General features: G+C 35.7%; 1 protein-coding gene across 2 annotated transcripts in view; it reads left to right on the top strand.

The window, feature by feature from the left end:
- The first annotated feature begins 36 nt into the window (after positions 1-36).
- Positions 37-18,145, top strand: part of LOC306875554 (helicase ARIP4-like) — a 29,694-nt gene continuing 11,585 nt past the window's right edge. The window contains exons 1-10 of one of the 2 annotated variants that reach the window (XM_079426209.1): positions 37-257; positions 10,482-10,651; positions 11,108-11,366; positions 13,295-13,407; positions 13,495-13,608; positions 16,102-16,334; positions 16,423-16,605; positions 16,699-16,832; positions 17,378-17,574; positions 17,660-18,002. In XM_079426209.1, coding sequence (XP_079282335.1) covers positions 10,534-10,651; positions 11,108-11,366; positions 13,295-13,407; positions 13,495-13,608; positions 16,102-16,334; positions 16,423-16,605; positions 16,699-16,832; positions 17,378-17,574; positions 17,660-18,002 — 1,694 coding nt within the window. In that variant the 5' untranslated portion in view covers positions 37-257; positions 10,482-10,533. Of the gene's footprint in view, positions 258-1,634; positions 1,759-10,481; positions 10,652-11,107; positions 11,367-13,294; positions 13,408-13,494; positions 13,609-16,101; positions 16,335-16,422; positions 16,606-16,698; positions 16,833-17,377; positions 17,575-17,659; positions 18,003-18,145 lie in introns of those variants that run through there. The other variant, XM_079426208.1, reaches the window with a different exon arrangement.

Raw genomic sequence — 18,145 nt, 5'->3', positions numbered from 1 at the left:
GCCGTGCGTCATGACGCAAAACAGTGAAGAAGCGCTGGGTGGCGACACGTGCGCCGCTGTGAACAGTGTTACCTCCAAAAACGTGATATTTAGCCCCTGAAATGCGAATCTTACAGGGAAACCCTTCCAAAAAACGTGTATTTTACTCCCGGAATGTGATTTTTACCGGTGGACCCCCCTCGAGACGCGATTGGGCTAGTTTTGTTGTGAAAACCTGGCTGTGAAGTTCAAGGCAGATGAGTGTCACGATAAAACGGGTTTCGTAACAGTTTATTTATTCGCTTATTGCTTTTTTGGTGCACCTGTATGCGGTTGTCCTATATCTCTATCTAAACCATTTATGTGGGACACTATGTATGCCTAAATATCACTATACACTATGTTTTATGTAATAAAAAAGTGATTTACGTGATTTGTAGTTACTGAATGCTTTTAGTGCATAAGTGAAATTCTGTTTGAGACATTTTATAATATGTAATATTTATATAGTTTAGTGTAATAATAAACAAACGAATTATTGCATAGTCATTTTTTTTGTCTTAAACTACATTTTAAAGTCTTCTAGTTTGATTATTCTTGGGTCTTGCACAGTAAGAAACCTTTTTAAAAGCACTGTTGTTTTATAATATGCCATAAAATGCTTCCTAATTATATAATATGTTACATAGCATGAATAAAAAGTATTTTTAATATATTGTTGTATTTAAATAATGTTTAATGCATTAAAATATTAGAATTGACTATCAGATTCTATATTTTAAAAAGAAAATCAAAATATAAAGATATTTGCTAATTGAAATATGTTAAAGTAAAAGGTCTTTGTATACAAAGCATGATAATTAATGAAAGTACATATTATTACATTATAAATTACAAAGTAATATAATATTGCAATTGCACCAGTCTAAAAAAGATAACTACAGGCTTGTATAGAAAAATATGATGCGTTAATCAAAGCATAATATATATATATATATATATATATATATATATATATATAAGTAAAAAGTGAAAGTAGTCAAAATAGATTTAGGATATTTACACAACCTTTTCTTGAACTTTGCTGTTTTATAACATGCTATAAACTGCTTCTAATTATATAATAAATTATTTAACATACAATAAATCAATTTATTTGAATGCACTAACCTATTTTACACATATAAACAACAATATTTTAAATTCTCTAATAACATTTTAATTCAACGGCTACTAAAATACTTTATATTATTTATAACAATACAGGCTTAAGCAAAATATAAAACCTTTTAAAGCTAGTTTTAAAGCTTTTGAAGCTAGTAAAAATTAGCTTTCCATAAACCTGGCTGTTTTATAACATACAACACAGCCTATAGTGAAATCTGTTTATTATGTAATGAATTACATAACAAGCTACTGAATGTATAGCTTAACCTGTCATACACATAAAGGCTACTATTTCATATTTATGCACTAATTTAATATAATACTTAAAACATCAAAAAGCATGCGTAATATAAAGGCACAACCCAAAACGAAACAAATATTTAGTTGTATGCGACCCTGAGTGATTATGAAACGCTCAGTGGCACTCAGCCCCCGGACCGTAAGGAGAGCGGAACCTTCAGAGCGAGTCTGTGCGCCTCGCGGACGTTTGAGGTCGCTGCTCCTGCTCATTGATAGATAAAATAAAAGAATCAGGCAGTACTACAAACAAATTATATTAGCCATTTAATGAGTCACAGCGCAGCTGAGGGATCTTAACAAGGGTGTAAAAAGGTAAGACGCCGATGTACCGTCACACACGCTCGATAATGTGCTTTATTAGTTGTATTTGAGCTCAGTTAGAGCGGAAGCTAACGTCAACAAAAGAGAGCGTCGCACGCCCGTGCTAACTCGCTAACGGCTAGCGCGCTCGGGAGCCTTCAAATAATGAGGTGTTTTATACACAACGCATAAAAGACAAGAGAAAACATCTGCGTATGTGTGTCTAAAGTGGTTTGGGGGTCGTATCGCGGACATATGGCGAGTTTTCCGGCTGGTTGTTCATCTGTTAGCAGCGTCGCTGGTCACCAAGTACAGTTATGTAAATGCACCTCGTTCAGTTCGGTCCACAAAAGCGCTTTAAAACACTTTTATATCATGCGTGAAACGAAAATAGGATAATGTACTTCTAGTGTAGTGATATATGATGGGGTTTGTGTTTTTGTTTGATGACAGCGGGTTTGTGGCGAGCTCAGGTGCAGTCTACCTGAGCTTTAGTTACATTTTACACACAATCTCTCTCATCATGGAAAAGACGAGATTTATTGAAGTTTAACAAATTTCTGTTCTTGCTTTCTATGTAAATCACAATGTTAGAGTCGAGGTCAGTGGGTTTAGAATGGTGTAGATCAACTCACCAAAGTCCTCCAACTTTAAACATACATATACAATCAAAGCAGATGTTGAATCCAACTGGAAGCTTTACAGATCTATTAATCAGCTTGAGGTGTGTGCTTATATATGTGTGAGATATATATTATATGTACGTGTGTGTGTATATATGTGTGTGTGTGTGTATATATATATATATATATATATATATATATATATATATATATACACATACATGCATACATACACGTGTATATATACATATATGTGTGAGATATTATATATGTGTGTGTGTATATATATATATATATATATATATATATATATATATATATATATATATATATACACACACACACACGTACATATAATATATATCTCACACATATATAAGCACACACCTCAAGCTGATTAATAGATCTGTAAAGCTTCCAGTTGGATTCAACATCTGGTTTGATTTAAAGTCATTGCTTTCTACTGTAAAATTATGGAAAGATTGACCTTAAAGTAATAGTTCACCCAAAAATGACAGATCTGCCATCATCTACTGTCCTTCATGTCATTTCCAGACTGTCTTTGTCATATATAATATTTATTTTTATATTTCTGTCATATGACCCTGGACCACAAAACCAGTCTTAAGTCGCTGGGGTATATTTGTAGCAATAACCAAAAATACATTGTTTGGGTCAAAAATTATTGATTTTTCTTTTATGCCAAACATTATTAGGGTATTAAGTAAAGATCACGTTCCATGAAGATATTTTGTAAATTTCCTACTGTAAATGTATCAAGTTAATTTTTGATCAGTAATATGCATTGCTAAGAACTTCATCTGGACAACTTTAAAGGCGATTTTCTCAATATGTAGATGTTTTTGCACCCTCAGATTCCAGATTTTCAGATAGTTGTATCTCAGCCAAATATTGTCCTTGCATAACAACCCCGTACATCAGTGGAAACCTTATTTATTCAGCTTTCAGATTTAAAAAAATTGACACGGACCAATTTAGCAGACTTGTATCAAGCAATCAAAATCAACAAAAGAGCAAATAAAATAGTATGTAAAATAAATTATGCATGTATACTTGTGTATACATTTATATAAAGTTATACACACAAAGTTCTGTATGTATTATAAATGACACATACAGAAAATACAGCATAAAAATAGTCTGTATAACTTGGAATCTGAAGACTTATTTATGTGTAATTCTATTATTTTATTGTATAATAATGCTCTATATGTTACGAATCAAACAGATACAGAAAACACATTATAAAAATAATAGTCTGTATGAAGACTGAAGGTTTGAGTCATGTAGGCCACTTTTATGATTTGGTGCTTTGTTTTTATCATTTTTGGTGCTTGACAGCACTCAGCCTCATTCACTTTCATTGTACGGACAAAATCATCCAGGATCGCGGCATAATTCCTTTCTTTTGTGTTTCACAGTAGATTGAAAAATGATACGGGTTTATGAAGACAGTTGGAGATCTTGCTTTAAGTTTCCGTCTGTATCAAAAAAAAAACAAGCGGACGCGGGCTGATGAGGCAGGTGCGGGGTGGCGCGGATGAGTGTGTTTTTTGGAACAGGCTGTGCTGTACTGTGTGAATGTGTCAGTGTGTCATTGGCAGCGTGGCCTACATTCACACCGCTCGCTCGCTGCCTTCTCTTATATAACCCGTGCTTATGTAAGAAGCCTGAATCTCTCGCTCCCTGTCCTCCTTCCTGTTTTTATTTTTCTTTTCTTCTAGTTCTTTCTGTTACTTTACACTTTTTTTTTTTTTTTTTTACACTTTGCTTGCTCTTTATTCTGCTATTGCTGAAATGTGGTTTTTGTTGTATTGTTGCTCCGATGTTTGATTACAAGCTGAGAATCGTGTGTGTATATGGGTCAAAGACGAAAAGGATGTTTCAAGCATCAAAACAATAAGTGCAATACAGCTTTAAGTTTTGTTTTTTACCCATACATTAGAATGTGTCCTGTTTGTTTATATTTTTCTGAACAAAAAATAATTATCATGCATTTTTTACCATGTTTGACAGAAGACACACACTAAAATGTCATTCAGTATAACACTATTTATATACCAAAAAATAAAAAAAATAAAACTCGAATCATTTGACATTAAACTCTATTTAAGTATCAAAGTGCAGCCCTCGGATATCAATTAACTTTAATTTTTAAGTCTTTATACTTTGCTAATGTCCTTCAAACCACTGTTTTCCAATTTGCCAGCAAGAAGTTTTTGTAAGGAAGTGAAAATCATTTAAAATATATTAAAATTTAGTATGATCATGCATTCTTTGTATTTTACTAAGTACAGGTCAGAATAAGTATATTGTTTCATTTTTACATAAATGTGTTACACTGAATGACCATGGTTTGTTACTCTGAATGACGATTTGCCAAAAAGAGAGATAACATTGCCATTGTTCCCATAATTGAAATATTTTTAGTATTAATCTGTGCCATTAAATTAGTTTTAATAATAATCCTGAGTAAATGACTGCAGAAACATAGGTTGAAATAAGCATTTTCCTGATGCTCCCCTGTCATGCTTGCTTAGCTTGTCACTTTGTTTCTGACTTGCTCTGCCTCAAATTCCTGCTTGCAGCCACATTTATTAATATTTTCTGTTTGCAAACATAAATGGCATTATCAGGATGAGTATTTGGGGTGGAGAATCCACCCAGTGATCTCTCTTGAACTACTCAAATACTATTGTGAGGGGGTCTCTTTGCCCAGAATTATTGGCAAGCTGTTATTCCAACAATTACAATCCTCAATACCCGTCTCTGTCCTGGCTAAAGGCACGTTCACACCAAGTACGGTAACGATAAAGATACAAAAAAATTCAAAAAGTGGGGGAAAAAACCCAGATTCCACAGCACAATTAACGATAACTGCACAGAGAAATGATATTGTTGGAATCTCTTTTAAATTGTTGGATTTTTTTTATTTTTGTCCAGCTGATATGAATGATAAAAGCTTTGACAGCCAATTAGAATTCATTCAACTTTAAAGAGCTCGAGCATTTAAAGTGACAGGCAACAAATCTGCAGCACATGCTTCGAATGAACAGTGCTATTGTTCATCGGTGTGGAGGCTAACATAGGTAGTGTTATAGTTATTGTGAACGGGCTCTAAGGGTGCCACCCAAGCTACTGGGTCCACACTTAGTTTCTTAGCTTTTTGGCTTTTTACAGTGCCTAGTGACTTCCTAAATTCATGGGTGTCTATAATTAATCAATCAAAACAATACCAAAATCCATTCAAATATTAATATTTAACTTTAACACATTTGTCAATGCTAAACATTCCTCATTTATCTGTAATATAAATAAGATGTTAAAATTATTTATACCGTGATGTCATTCAGTGTATTGGATGACACTGTGGTGTAACAGAGAATTTGCATTACCCTGAATGATGAAACTTCTACTTCAGCTAATATTTCACGCAATCAAATGGCTACCTATTTTAAACGGTGAACTTGACCAGTAAAGTTAATCACAATTATTCACATCTACTTGTTTTTCAAAAAATTAAAGGTGTTTTTTGGCATTTCACTGAATGACGTGTTTTTGTAACCTATGTTACCGCACCTTGAAAAGGTGAAATTATCAAGCATTTAAGAGCAATTAACTCACTTTTCTGCAGCACCACATGGTCTTCCAGGTGCCATTTAATGATGTCACAGACTTACGAATGACTCAGTTTATATAATTTCAGAATAACTTCTTTTTCCTGTTACACTGAATGATCTCAAATAAACTGCATTTTATGGACTAAAGTCACCTGTCCATTTAAATACTTTAACAAAACAATAAGTCACAGTCATTTTAATATAACACAGCCAATACTTACTTGAAAATTCCAAGACAACAAATGTATTTTTTAACTTGGTATTTTATGTTTATTTAAAGATGTATTATCAAAGGTAAAATCAAAGTCCGGACCATTACGCTGAATGACAATTTTACATTTTGGAACACTATTTCCCCTATATTTTGACATTTTATTGTCACAAAAGTTATTTGAAATATGAAAGTAGACAATTTACTTGCATTTAAGATGCATTTCTGCATTTAAAATGACTTTTGTAAATATAATTTGATGCGGACACCAAAATGACGTTTCGTCTTTGACCCATATATATGTGTGTGTATGTATATGTGTGTGTGTGTATATATATATATATATATATATATATTAATTACAGACACACATACATATACACGTATATAGCAAATATAAAACTTTGTAAAAAAAAAAAATTTACATTTTGTGGCCAACTTAATGCAACATTTTACTTTTGTACATTTAAATACACAATATTAGCAATTTAATTCAGAAAAAAATTGGAATTGTAAGTTACTGTCACATTGGTTTTATTCATTGACAAGGCAGTTAATAGAAAATAACTAGGGATGCAACGATACCATTTTTTCCGATCTGATCCTGAAAATTCGGAGTATCTGCCGATACCGATCCAATCCGATACCAGCACAGTTTTTTTTAAATCGATGTAGAATTTCTATACTTCCAGGGCTCCAAACTGCGACTAAAATGGTCGCATTTGCGACCAAAAATATTAATTTGCGAGTGAAGTTTTTGCTGAGGTCGCCACTGACGACTATATATAATTTGCATGAAAGGACTTTTTTCTCGATTGTTTTGCGTTCACATCTTTTGTTATGTTCACGTATTAAAATTACATAAGACGATGCGCATCAAAGTTTTACTGGAAAAGAGTTTATAAAACAGTCCTCGTCTCTGCCGCACACAGTCTGCTGAACGCAGTGAGAGAGACCTGAAAGGGCCTGTTTACACCTGGTCACTTCATGCATTTTCTCTGATCGGATATCTATATGATTTGTTAAAACGTTTCCCCATTTACACTTGGCCACATAAATGTGTCTTCGCAAAACGGATATAAATCCGTTCTTCAATTCCCGCTTCATATGCAAATATAACGGAGTTCACGTCAATGAAAGCAATGGATAATTTTATTAATTATCAGCTAATTTCAATATCAAGAGAGCGCGCGGCATCAGCACTGGAAAGATAGGCTAGTCTCGCTACTTTTAATGAAGAAGATTGTGTGTTGAGCGTCTGCGACTTACTTTCAGGTTCATTCAGTTTGCGCGTCGCTTGCTGAAGAAATACTCCGCTACTCATCCGCGGTGATGCTTGTTGCATTGCGCTGTCATATCTGACTATAACATGCCATATAGGCTATAAAACGCTCTCACGTCTATTATTTTAATATTATGGGATGAGTAAAATTACCATATGTGGTTTCAACAACCAGATGCATTTACACTTGTCCGGTTTCGCCCAGACCACCTCCTGAAGTGGTTCGAGTGATTGGATTTATATCCGTCTCGAATGCGTTTCGGACGGCATTTACACCTGGTCTTTTCAGGATCAGATAGCTACCCGATCAGGAAAAAATGCATGAAGTGACCAGGTGTAAACAGCCCCAAAGTGCAAGTGCAGAAAAGCCGTGTCTATTTCGTGCACAACTTGAACAAACTTCAACAGGTAAAGCTGTCAGCTCTGTGGATACTGGCAATATCGTCAACAATTCTCATTTATAATCATTACTAATATGGCTTCTTCTTATCGAGATCTTAGTCTATATGCTGTGTTCTGTTAATGCATGGACTTCCTGTTATTTGAAGCGCACTTGCCATCCAGTAATCGCAAAAAGCTTTGTGCTGTCTTACTTTTTAATAAACAAAGTATCAGCTTTAAAATGCTACGAAATTCAAATGATGCGGTTTGGGTGCTCTTTAATGCGGACCACAAGCGCACACTTTCGGTAATATAAACACCAGTACCCCGCGTCCACACGGTCCGTGTATGCGTCCGGATCGCGCGAGCGGAGAGTATGGCACTTAATGCTCAGGCGCGATCTCTTTAGCACCTCAGTTAAAGCAGCAAGTGAACCCATTATATATTTCGATTTACTACTATAGTATGAAATGAACATGATCAAAAGGTAGGCAATAAGAAAGCCTATAGTACAACTTACTGTTGTACTCATTCAGTGTACAACTCATTCAGTGTTTCAAACTGAGGAAATGTATAAAGCTTGTAAACATTGCATTGTAATACATTTACCTCAGAATAACCACTCAGTGTCCATAAACTCATCAGTCAGCTAGAAAAATAACTATAAAGAGGAGCGTTTTGCTATATTTATGCGCTGTTGCATATTAATATTTTTACTTATTCTGTTGTACATGATTCAACTCCTCCTATAAAATTGCATTTTACTAATGAAGAAAAACAGACTGAATGTGTGAAAGACGTGACAACATTTATAGGATGCACTGCACTCAGTTGCCAAGTGATGCTTATGGTCCATGATATTGGTACAGATTCTGTGTAACGAACAATTCTTTGTGACTGTATTTCAAGTTGTAAAAGACATTTAATTCACACTTTAAGTGAACCTTAGTCCCCCGGTCGACCTGATCATCTACAAGATGGATTAAAATGCTGATAAAGCCTAGAAAAGATAAGACATAAACACATGACAAAATGATTGAAATGTTAAAATAGGGGGGAAAAATAAAATTATAATAATAAAATAAACCACTTTTATTCTGTGGCACCTAAAAAAATAATTTGGCGCCTAAGTTTTTCTTTTATAGGAGCCAATGGCTCCTTACTCGATTTTTTTTGTCTGGAGCCCTGACTTCTGTGTGTCAGTGTGTGTTACTCTTTTGTGTGTTAAACACAATCAACACAATTTTAATGAAAAATAAAAAATGAAAAAATATATAATCATAATCTATGACAAAAATACTATTATAAACTTGGTTTATAATACAGCAAAAGATACTCCAGAAAAATCATGGGTGCACAATAATTTTATAAAACCTAGTGAAACATTTTTATTTACAATTAAAAGTGAATGTGTAGGACTAAATCTGGTGAAATTATACACATTGCTCTTTGAATTGTTGTAAAATACATTCATGAAAAAACAAGCAAATACATTTATATATAAATATATAGGCTACTATAAAATTAAAAGACATTACTTTTAAATCTATAGCACAGTAATGAAGGCAGCAACATGATAGATAGGACAGAACAAGAAAGACTGTTAATAATCGTTCATTGCGCAAAACTATTATAATAAGTAAGACTCCAATATAGAGCAGCAGAAAGCGCTTATGCACATCCCGTGCGCAGAATGATGCGCTTGAAGCGACACGGAGTCACAGTGAGCAGCCCTCTGAGTCCACATAGAAACGTTCAAAGTACAAAGGGAAGAGATATTGATGCGTAGTGTATTAAATCTGTGCGTAAGTTTATTAAGCCTTTTCTTTCAACAGTTTTAAACCTCAGTAACTGTGCGCTCTTGAAGAGAGTTTGACTGTAGTAACCGAACGAGAGAGACAGTTTGATTGCTGAATGGAGGATGACAGACAGCCGCGGCGGAGAGAAGAGTTTACCTGAACTTGAATTTAAAGACTTAAATATTCATCTGTACCTCAGATTAAACTACGGAACAGCTTCAGAACACTTGAAATATAGTGCACGAAAACTTTATGGTGCTTTCTAATGTTTTTGTGCTTTCGTGGGGCTCAATAATAACACAGAATAGTATACACACAATATCGGAATTGGATCGGTCTCGCCTGACCGATACCCGATCCGAAGAAATTGACCGTATCGGAGCCGATACCGATACTGAGTATCGGATCGATGCATCCCTAAAAATAACACAACAGAAAGGTAACGGTTCTGATATCAGATGGCGACAATATCAAAATGTTGAAATATACATTATACTCTAAGATTTTTAAGAATTTTTTTGAAAGAAGTCATTTACATTTGCAGAGGCTGCGTTTATTTGGGCAAAAATTCAGTAAAAACATTAATGTGAAATATTAATATTATTAAAGTTCAAAATGGCTGTTTTCTGTTTTGATTTCTTTTGAATATATTTATATTTAATATCTTTTTTTAAATAATGTAATGTATTCCTGTGATGCAGCGCTGTCACTTTTAAACAAATTAATGCATCCTTGCAAAAGAAAGTATTAATGTTCTTCAATTAATTTTTTTTTCTTTTCACTGTGTTTGTTCTCCAGGTGGTTTGAATGAAGATGTGTAAGTAATGCTCTTGGAGACCCAGGGGACGCCATGTCAGAAGAGGCGATCTCAGGGAGCGACCTGGAGCCCAGCCTTAACAGCGAAGAGGAGATGGAGGAGGAGGAAGAGGATGGAGAGAACGATGGGGATGATGAAGACGACGCAGGTGGTGAGCACCATTTTTAATTCACACCGCCATCTTTCTCAACCAAACCCCTGTTTGAGTTTGTAGTTGCATTGAATAAGATTAGGGTTGGGAATCAAAATCAATTCCAGAATCAGGTACTTAAGGTCAGGAATCGGATACTTGTTGTAAAATTTAAATTTAAATTCCACCTAGCAATCTTTTATTTTTAGGTGGTTTTATTTTTAAATGTATTTGTCTTTGAATCATTCATTCAAAAACACTGATTCATCCAGTAATGAAACAAGTAAATCTCGAGTGAGTCATTGAGTTACTGAATCATTCCATTCATAAATTCCATGAGATTTTTAGTTGTCTAATATTTTTTTTCTTCAGAATTGTGAGGGAACTACAACCTCCATTTAGAAAAAAAAAAAAAGTGTGCGCTCTGCTTTCAGTCTGTGAATCAATTATTGAACGCTTGGTATTTCCTCTCAACAGACCAGCCTGACAGCCTGGAGGCCGAGGATCAAAGAGATCCGACCAGCCCGGCATCTACCTCACCGATGTCTAGAGACTCCAGCCCTGAGCCCGCCTCCCGGCCGCCCTCCCAGCCCTCGTCCACCTCACGGACGTCATCACGGCCAGGCTCTCAATCCCCATCCAGCCCGGACAGCTGCAGCAACACGTCTGCCAACAGCAACACCAAGAAAAAGTTGTCCAAAACCTCTAAACCTGTTCACTTGAGGAGGAACATCCGGTATGGAGCTTCGTTTAATGATAATGCATTACTTCCCCGGCGCTTATTTTTTAGCAGCGGTTCTAGGAGTGCCCCCCCCCCCCCCCCCCCCCCCACCCAAAAAACCATTTTTGTCAAATCAAAGCAACCAGCTGCGAAGTGAATCACAACACTACAAACTTTGATTTGAAGCAATAAAGTAATAAAGCAATAAAGGCAAAAAGATAAAGGTACAAGACTGTGTACTTAATGTGGGAAAGAACTACAATCCCATGAAGCATCGCAAGTGACATAACTGAATTAAAATCAATGGTGAAATATAAAACTACTAATTTAAAGTTGTTGATTTTATCTGTAGAAACAATATTTTCAAACCAGACACTACAGACAAAACATTGGTTTTTGGGTTATTTGGCTTTTCAAAGCGTGTAGTTTGACTAGAAGTGTTATTTTTTTATTATACTTTAACTGTGTCTGTGTAGTGCTGGGCAATCATTAATCGTGATTAATCGCATCCAGAATAAAAGTTTTTGTTTATATAATATATGTGTGTATACTGTGTATATATAAAGACATACATGTAAATATTTTCAAAATATATACATGCATGTATGTATATTCATATAATTTATATTATATGTAAATAGATATAACTATAAAAGTATAAATATAAACACAACATATTTTTCTTAAATGTAAACATGCATGTGTGTGTATTATCTATACATAATAAATATGCACAGTAAACACACACACACATTATGTACACAACAACTTTTATTTATATTATGTTATTTTATTTATATCCACTTCTGTAGCACTTACATAAATCTAAATTTACAGTTTTATTCCTATCTATATTCTGAAGGATTGTACTGTGGGGTTTGCTCATAAAACCCTTTAAAATAAAACCCTCATGCTTTGTTTTTTTTATAACATTTTATTCCTAAAAACATGATTAAAATGTAGTCTTTCTAGTGGTTGACAGTATTTTGTGTTTTATGGAGTGATAAAAGGAGATATCCAAAATCCCCTCTATAAACACATTCGACTCTGGATAAAGCCAGATTCTAAATTCTTGGTTCATTTTGTTGACGGTGTTGGATAAAGTCCAGTGGAATATGTATCCAAATTAGTGCATATTCAATTAGTTATTGCTTAATTTGTGTATTTAAGTAAGTTTTATATATATATATATATATATATATATATATATATATATAAGTATAACATAGTTAAATATGCCATAAGTTAAAAGTTAAGTTTCTACAATATATAAATATATTGTTGAAATTTAATTTCCTGTAAAGCTGCTTTGCAACGATTTGTATTGTAAAAAGCGTTACACAAATAAACTTGAATTGAATTGATTTTAAATGTAACATTTAAGAAAAGCTATAATACAAAACATGCTTGCAAATTTTCAATCTGATCAATTAACTGCAAAATTAAACTATTGCAAAATACGCATATGCATGCAAATATTTAAGTGTTTTTTTTTTTTTACAGCATGGCGTCTCTGATTGGTGGAATTTTCTGTATAGAAAATTATGGTTAATGTAGTTTTTCACCACAAATTCAGCTGTTAATCATGATTTTAAAAATACGTTAAATTAATACGAATAGATGGCTTCAACAAAACATACCTTTTAATTAACAACTTGTAACTTAGAACAGGTCTGTCTGTAAAGGTTTATAAATTATTGTTAAAAATCAGTTTCCCTATAGAGAAGTAAGAAGTTTTTACTTCCGACTAAATCTTGTCTTTTTAATGCTAACCAGACACCATAAACAGGAAGTGTTGTTTCTCTCGGTTTCCATTTTGGTTATAATCGTCCACACTAAACCCTTATTGGTCCAAAACTTGCTCTGTGTTTGTTAATCATGTCACACTTATAATAACAATCATTTGTCTCCCTGCTAATGCATCTCTCCCCTCTGACATGCAGGAAGGTCCTTAAGGAGCACCAGCTGGAAGCGGGAACCAAAGCCGCCCAGCAGGAGGAGCTCGAGCGACGGCGGCGTCTCGAACAGCAGCGGAAAGACTTCCCCCTTCACGCAGGTGAGACTCACCTCTGCCGTCCGCTGCTCCTCTGCAGAATTGTTGGTATTGTAACTAGTTAATTTGTTGTGTTGTCGCCAATATCAGATCTATCCACTCCAGCGCCAGGTCCCAAACAAGAAGTGATCTGTCTGGACAGCAGCGGAGACGAGGGCGAGGCTAAAGAAGCTCCGCCCCCTCAGCTGCCTGCCCACAGAGATGGTAAAGTCAAATATTAGTTCTAGTACAGTATTATTTATTTACATTATAGCATTAAATTATATACATTATTATTAAATATTTCTTATTTACATATGTTTTTATTATTAAATTATATATGTTAGAAACAAAATAGCCTTGATGCTGGCATGGCGTTAAAAAGTGAATAAATGAATGAATACATTTTTTTTCTTTTATTACTATTAAACAATTTACGAATGATTCTTGGTAAACTTATTATGTGCATATATCGTGATTATTTAAAATATTTAATAGTAACAATAACATGTAAATAACACTTTTTTTTATAACAATAAAAAAATTATGGTAAAATTGTTTGTATTAGTAAACATTGATAGTAAACTGTATTGTAATGTTTGATAACAAATTTGTAAATAATAAAATAGTTATTTACATATTTTAGTAAACCTTTTTAAACATTTTTATTTATAATAATCATATTATTATTTTTAAATAATTTTTTGAATTATAATATTTAAAATTAATAATAAATATATGTAAATAATCAAATATTTATAAGTTTAATTTTTTGTTCAATTTTATGTCTGTATGTGTGTAAAATATAATGTAGTACATGTTTGTCAAAATAAAATTGTTGAAATATTTATAGATCTAATGCTTAATATAACAAATATTAACATATTTAAAATTAATTTTATATATACAGTGGTGTGAAAAAGTGTTGGCCCCCTTCCTGATTTTTTATTTTATTGCATGTTTGTCACACTTTAATGTTTCAGATCATCAAACAAATTTAAATATTAATCAAAGATAACACAAGTAAACACAACATGCAGTTTTTAAATGAAGGGGGTTTTTTTCATTTAAAAAATAACTGTGGTTTATCACACCTGGGTTCATTTTCTCTAGCCACACCCATGCCTGATTACTGCCACACCTGTTCGCAATCAAGAAATCACTTAAATAGGACCTGCCTGACAAAGTGAAGTAGACCAAAAGATCCTCAAAAGCTACACATCATGTTGAGATCCAAAGAAATTCAGGAACAAATGAGAAAGAAAGTAATTGAGATCTATCAGTCTGGAAAAGGTTATAAATCCATTTCTAAAGCTTTGGGACTCCAGCGAACCACAGTGAGAGCCGTTATCCACAAATGACAAAAACATGGAACAGCAGTGAACCTTCCCAGGAATGGGCGGCCGACCAAAATTACCCCAAGAGCGCAGCGACGACTCATCCAAGAGGTCGCAAAAGACCCCACAACAGCATCTAAAGGACTGCAGGCCTCACTTGCCTCAGTTAAAGTCAGTGTTCATGACTCCACCATAAGAAAGAAACTGGGCAAAAATGGCCTGCATGGCAGAGTTCCAAGACGAAAACCGCTGCTGAGCAAAAAGAACATAAAGGCTCATCTCAGTTTTGCCAGAAAACATCTTGATGATCCCCAAGACTTTTGGGAAAATACTCTGTGGACTGACGAGACAAAAGTTGAACTTTTTGGAAAGCGTGTGTCCCATTATATCTGGCGTAAAAGTAACACAGCATTTCAGAAAAAGAACATTATACCAACAGTAAAATATGGTGGTGGTAGTGTGATGGTCTGGGGCTGTTTTGCTGCTTCAGGACCTGGAAGACTTGCTGTGATAAATGGAAGCATGAATTCAGCTGTCTACCAAAAAATCCTGAAGGACAATGTCCGGCCATCTGTTCGTGAACTCAAGCTGAAGCGAACTTGGGTTCTGCAGCAGGACAATGATCCAAAACACACCAGAAAATCCACCTCTGAATGGCTGAAGAAAAACAAAATGAAGACTTTGGAGTGGCCTAGTCAAAGTCCTGACCTGAATCCTATTGAGATGCTGTGGCATGACCTTAAAAAGGCGGTTCATGCTCAAAAACCCTCCAATGTGGCTGAATTACAACAATTCTGCCAAGATGAGTGGGCCAAAATTCCTCCACAGCGCTGTAACAGACTCACTGCAAGTTATCGTAAACGCTTGATTGCAGTTGTTGCTGCTAAGGGTGGCCCAACCAGTTATTAGGTTTAGGGGCAAGCACTTTTTCACACAAAATCCAAACCCACATGGTCCTGTTTTCCCTTCATAATAAAAAACTTAATTCAAAAACTGCATGTTGTGTTTATTTGTGTTATCTTTGATTAATATTTAAATTTGTTTGATGATCTGAAACATTAAAGTGTGACAAACATGCAAAAAAAAAAAAAAACCCAGGAAGGGGACCAACACTTTTTCAAACCAGCGTGTGTGTGTGTGTATATATGTGTGTGTATATAATGAAAAACACAACACATGTATTCATGGATGCAATAATATCATGAGTGTTTAATTGATGTTAAATATTGATTATTTACTTGTATTTATTACAAATTTTTTATCAAGTTTCATGTGTGTATATTTTGCTGCTTAAACTGTGTGTGTGTATATGTGTGTGCGTGCGTGTGTATATATATATATTGTGGTTTAGGTATCTTGATATTAATTTATGTTCCTCCAGATGTGATCGAGTTGAGTTCAGGTGATGAAGACGCCCTGCGGATAAGCAGCGAGGAAGACAATGAGGATCTCTCTGTCACTCCCGGCACAGAGGAGAGCAGCGGGTCACATGTGAACGACAGCCTCAATCAACCCGACGCCCAGGGAAGAGTGCTGGTCAATATCAACCACCCAGGAGAGGAGGAAGACCTGTTCCTCGCCCCGCAGCTCGCCCGCGCCGTTAAACCACACCAGGTACACGCATTTCTGCTATGAAATGGACAGTTTTCTGTTTTACTTGGACGTGGAACCTATTTGTCGACGTCTCTTCCTCTACTTTCAGATTGGTGGTATTCGTTTCCTGTATGATAACCTGGTGGAGTCTCTAGAGCGCTATAAGAGCAGCAGTGGCTTCGGCTGTATTCTGGCTCACAGTATGGGCCTGGGCAAAACCCTACAGGTTATCTCCTTTATCGACGTCCTGCTGCGGCACACTGAAGCCAAAACTGTCCTCGCCATTGTACCTGTGAGTGTCCGAGAACCAGAGACGTCCAGGGATTGTGTTTGTCGCTCTGTCAGAGAGGTCTGAGTCTCATCTCTCTTCTCGTCTCGTCTCCAGGTGAATACACTACAGAACTGGCTGGCGGAGTTTAATCTCTGGCTGCCTGCTGCTGAGTCCCTTCCCCCTGACACGGATCCAGCCCAGGTTTTACCTCGAACCTTTAAGGTTCACATCCTCAATGATGAGCACAAGTATGAATGCTTCACTGCCTCTTATTTGCACTCCAAATGTTAATATGGTGAACCAAAGCAAGGGTGAATCTCACGGAAAGAGACAACAACATGTCTAGGTCACATTGCACCCCAAAATCAGAAGAAAAGTTTTTATATTGGTTTTATAATGTAACATTATTTATTGATAATTAAGCACATTTCTGTCCTCAGTTGTCATTGCCATAATTCTGTTGTCATTAATGTGATAGGAAAATAGTTATAATGGTATACAATGTGTGTAAGATTCCTGACATTAAATTAGCTTTATTGTCATTTTAACAATGTCACAATGTCAAAATAAAACTTGGTCTCAAAAATAGGCTATATATCATGAAAAATATAATTATCTATTAAATCTTAAGTTATTTTTGTATTTGTTTTTGTGAAATTTATCCACAAAATGAAAAATATAATCTATCAATATCTCTCAATATGTTTGGGATCTTTGTTGGTAATGTTAATCGGTAGTTCAGTCGATAGTAGCATCTGCTGACACATCAATGTATTTCTTGCATCTGGACCAGAACTACAGTGGCCCGGGCCAAGGTGGTGGAGGACTGGACTCGTGACGGCGGGGTGCTGCTAATGGGGTACGAGATGTACCGCCTGCTGTCTCTCAAAAAGAGCTTTGTGACCGGCCGCAAGAGGAAGTCCAAGAAACCCGCGGGACCTGTAATTATTGACCTGGATGAGGAGGACCGTCAGCAGGAGCTCATGAAAGGTCGGTCAGGGATTGCAGGTGGAAAATGTTCGGCGTTTACTCTATGGTCTATAATGAGTTTTTACATGTCCTCTGTGGTCTTCAGGGATTGAGAGAGCGCTGTCGCGGCCTGGGCCGGATGTCGTCATATGTGACGAAGGCCACCGTATCAAAAACTGCCACGCCAGCACCTCGCAGGCCCTGAAGAACATCCGGTCCCGGCGGCGGGTGGTTCTGACCGGATACCCGCTGCAAAACAACCTGATTGAGTACTGGTGTATGGTGGATTTCGTCCGGCCCGATTTCCTCGGTACACGGCAGGAGTTTAGTAACATGTTCGAGCGACCCATTCTGAACGGCCAGTGTATAGACAGCACACTGCAGGACGTCCAGCTCATGAGATACAGGAGTCACGTCCTGCACAGTCTGCTGGAGGGCTTTGTGCAGAGGTGAGGTTGTTATTATTATTATTATTATTATTATTATTATTATTATTATTATTATTAATAAGTCGTGGGAAGTCGTGGCCTAATGGCCTAACTGCTCCCCGGGCGCCGCAGCATAAATGGCTGCCCACTGCTCCGGGTGTGTG

The sequence above is a fragment of the Barbus barbus genome (genome assembly GCF_936440315.1).
Source record: "Barbus barbus genome assembly, chromosome: 9".
NCBI classification, from domain to species: Eukaryota; Metazoa; Chordata; class Actinopteri; order Cypriniformes; family Cyprinidae; genus Barbus; species Barbus barbus.
This window is presented reverse-complemented; position numbering and strand designations above follow the sequence as displayed.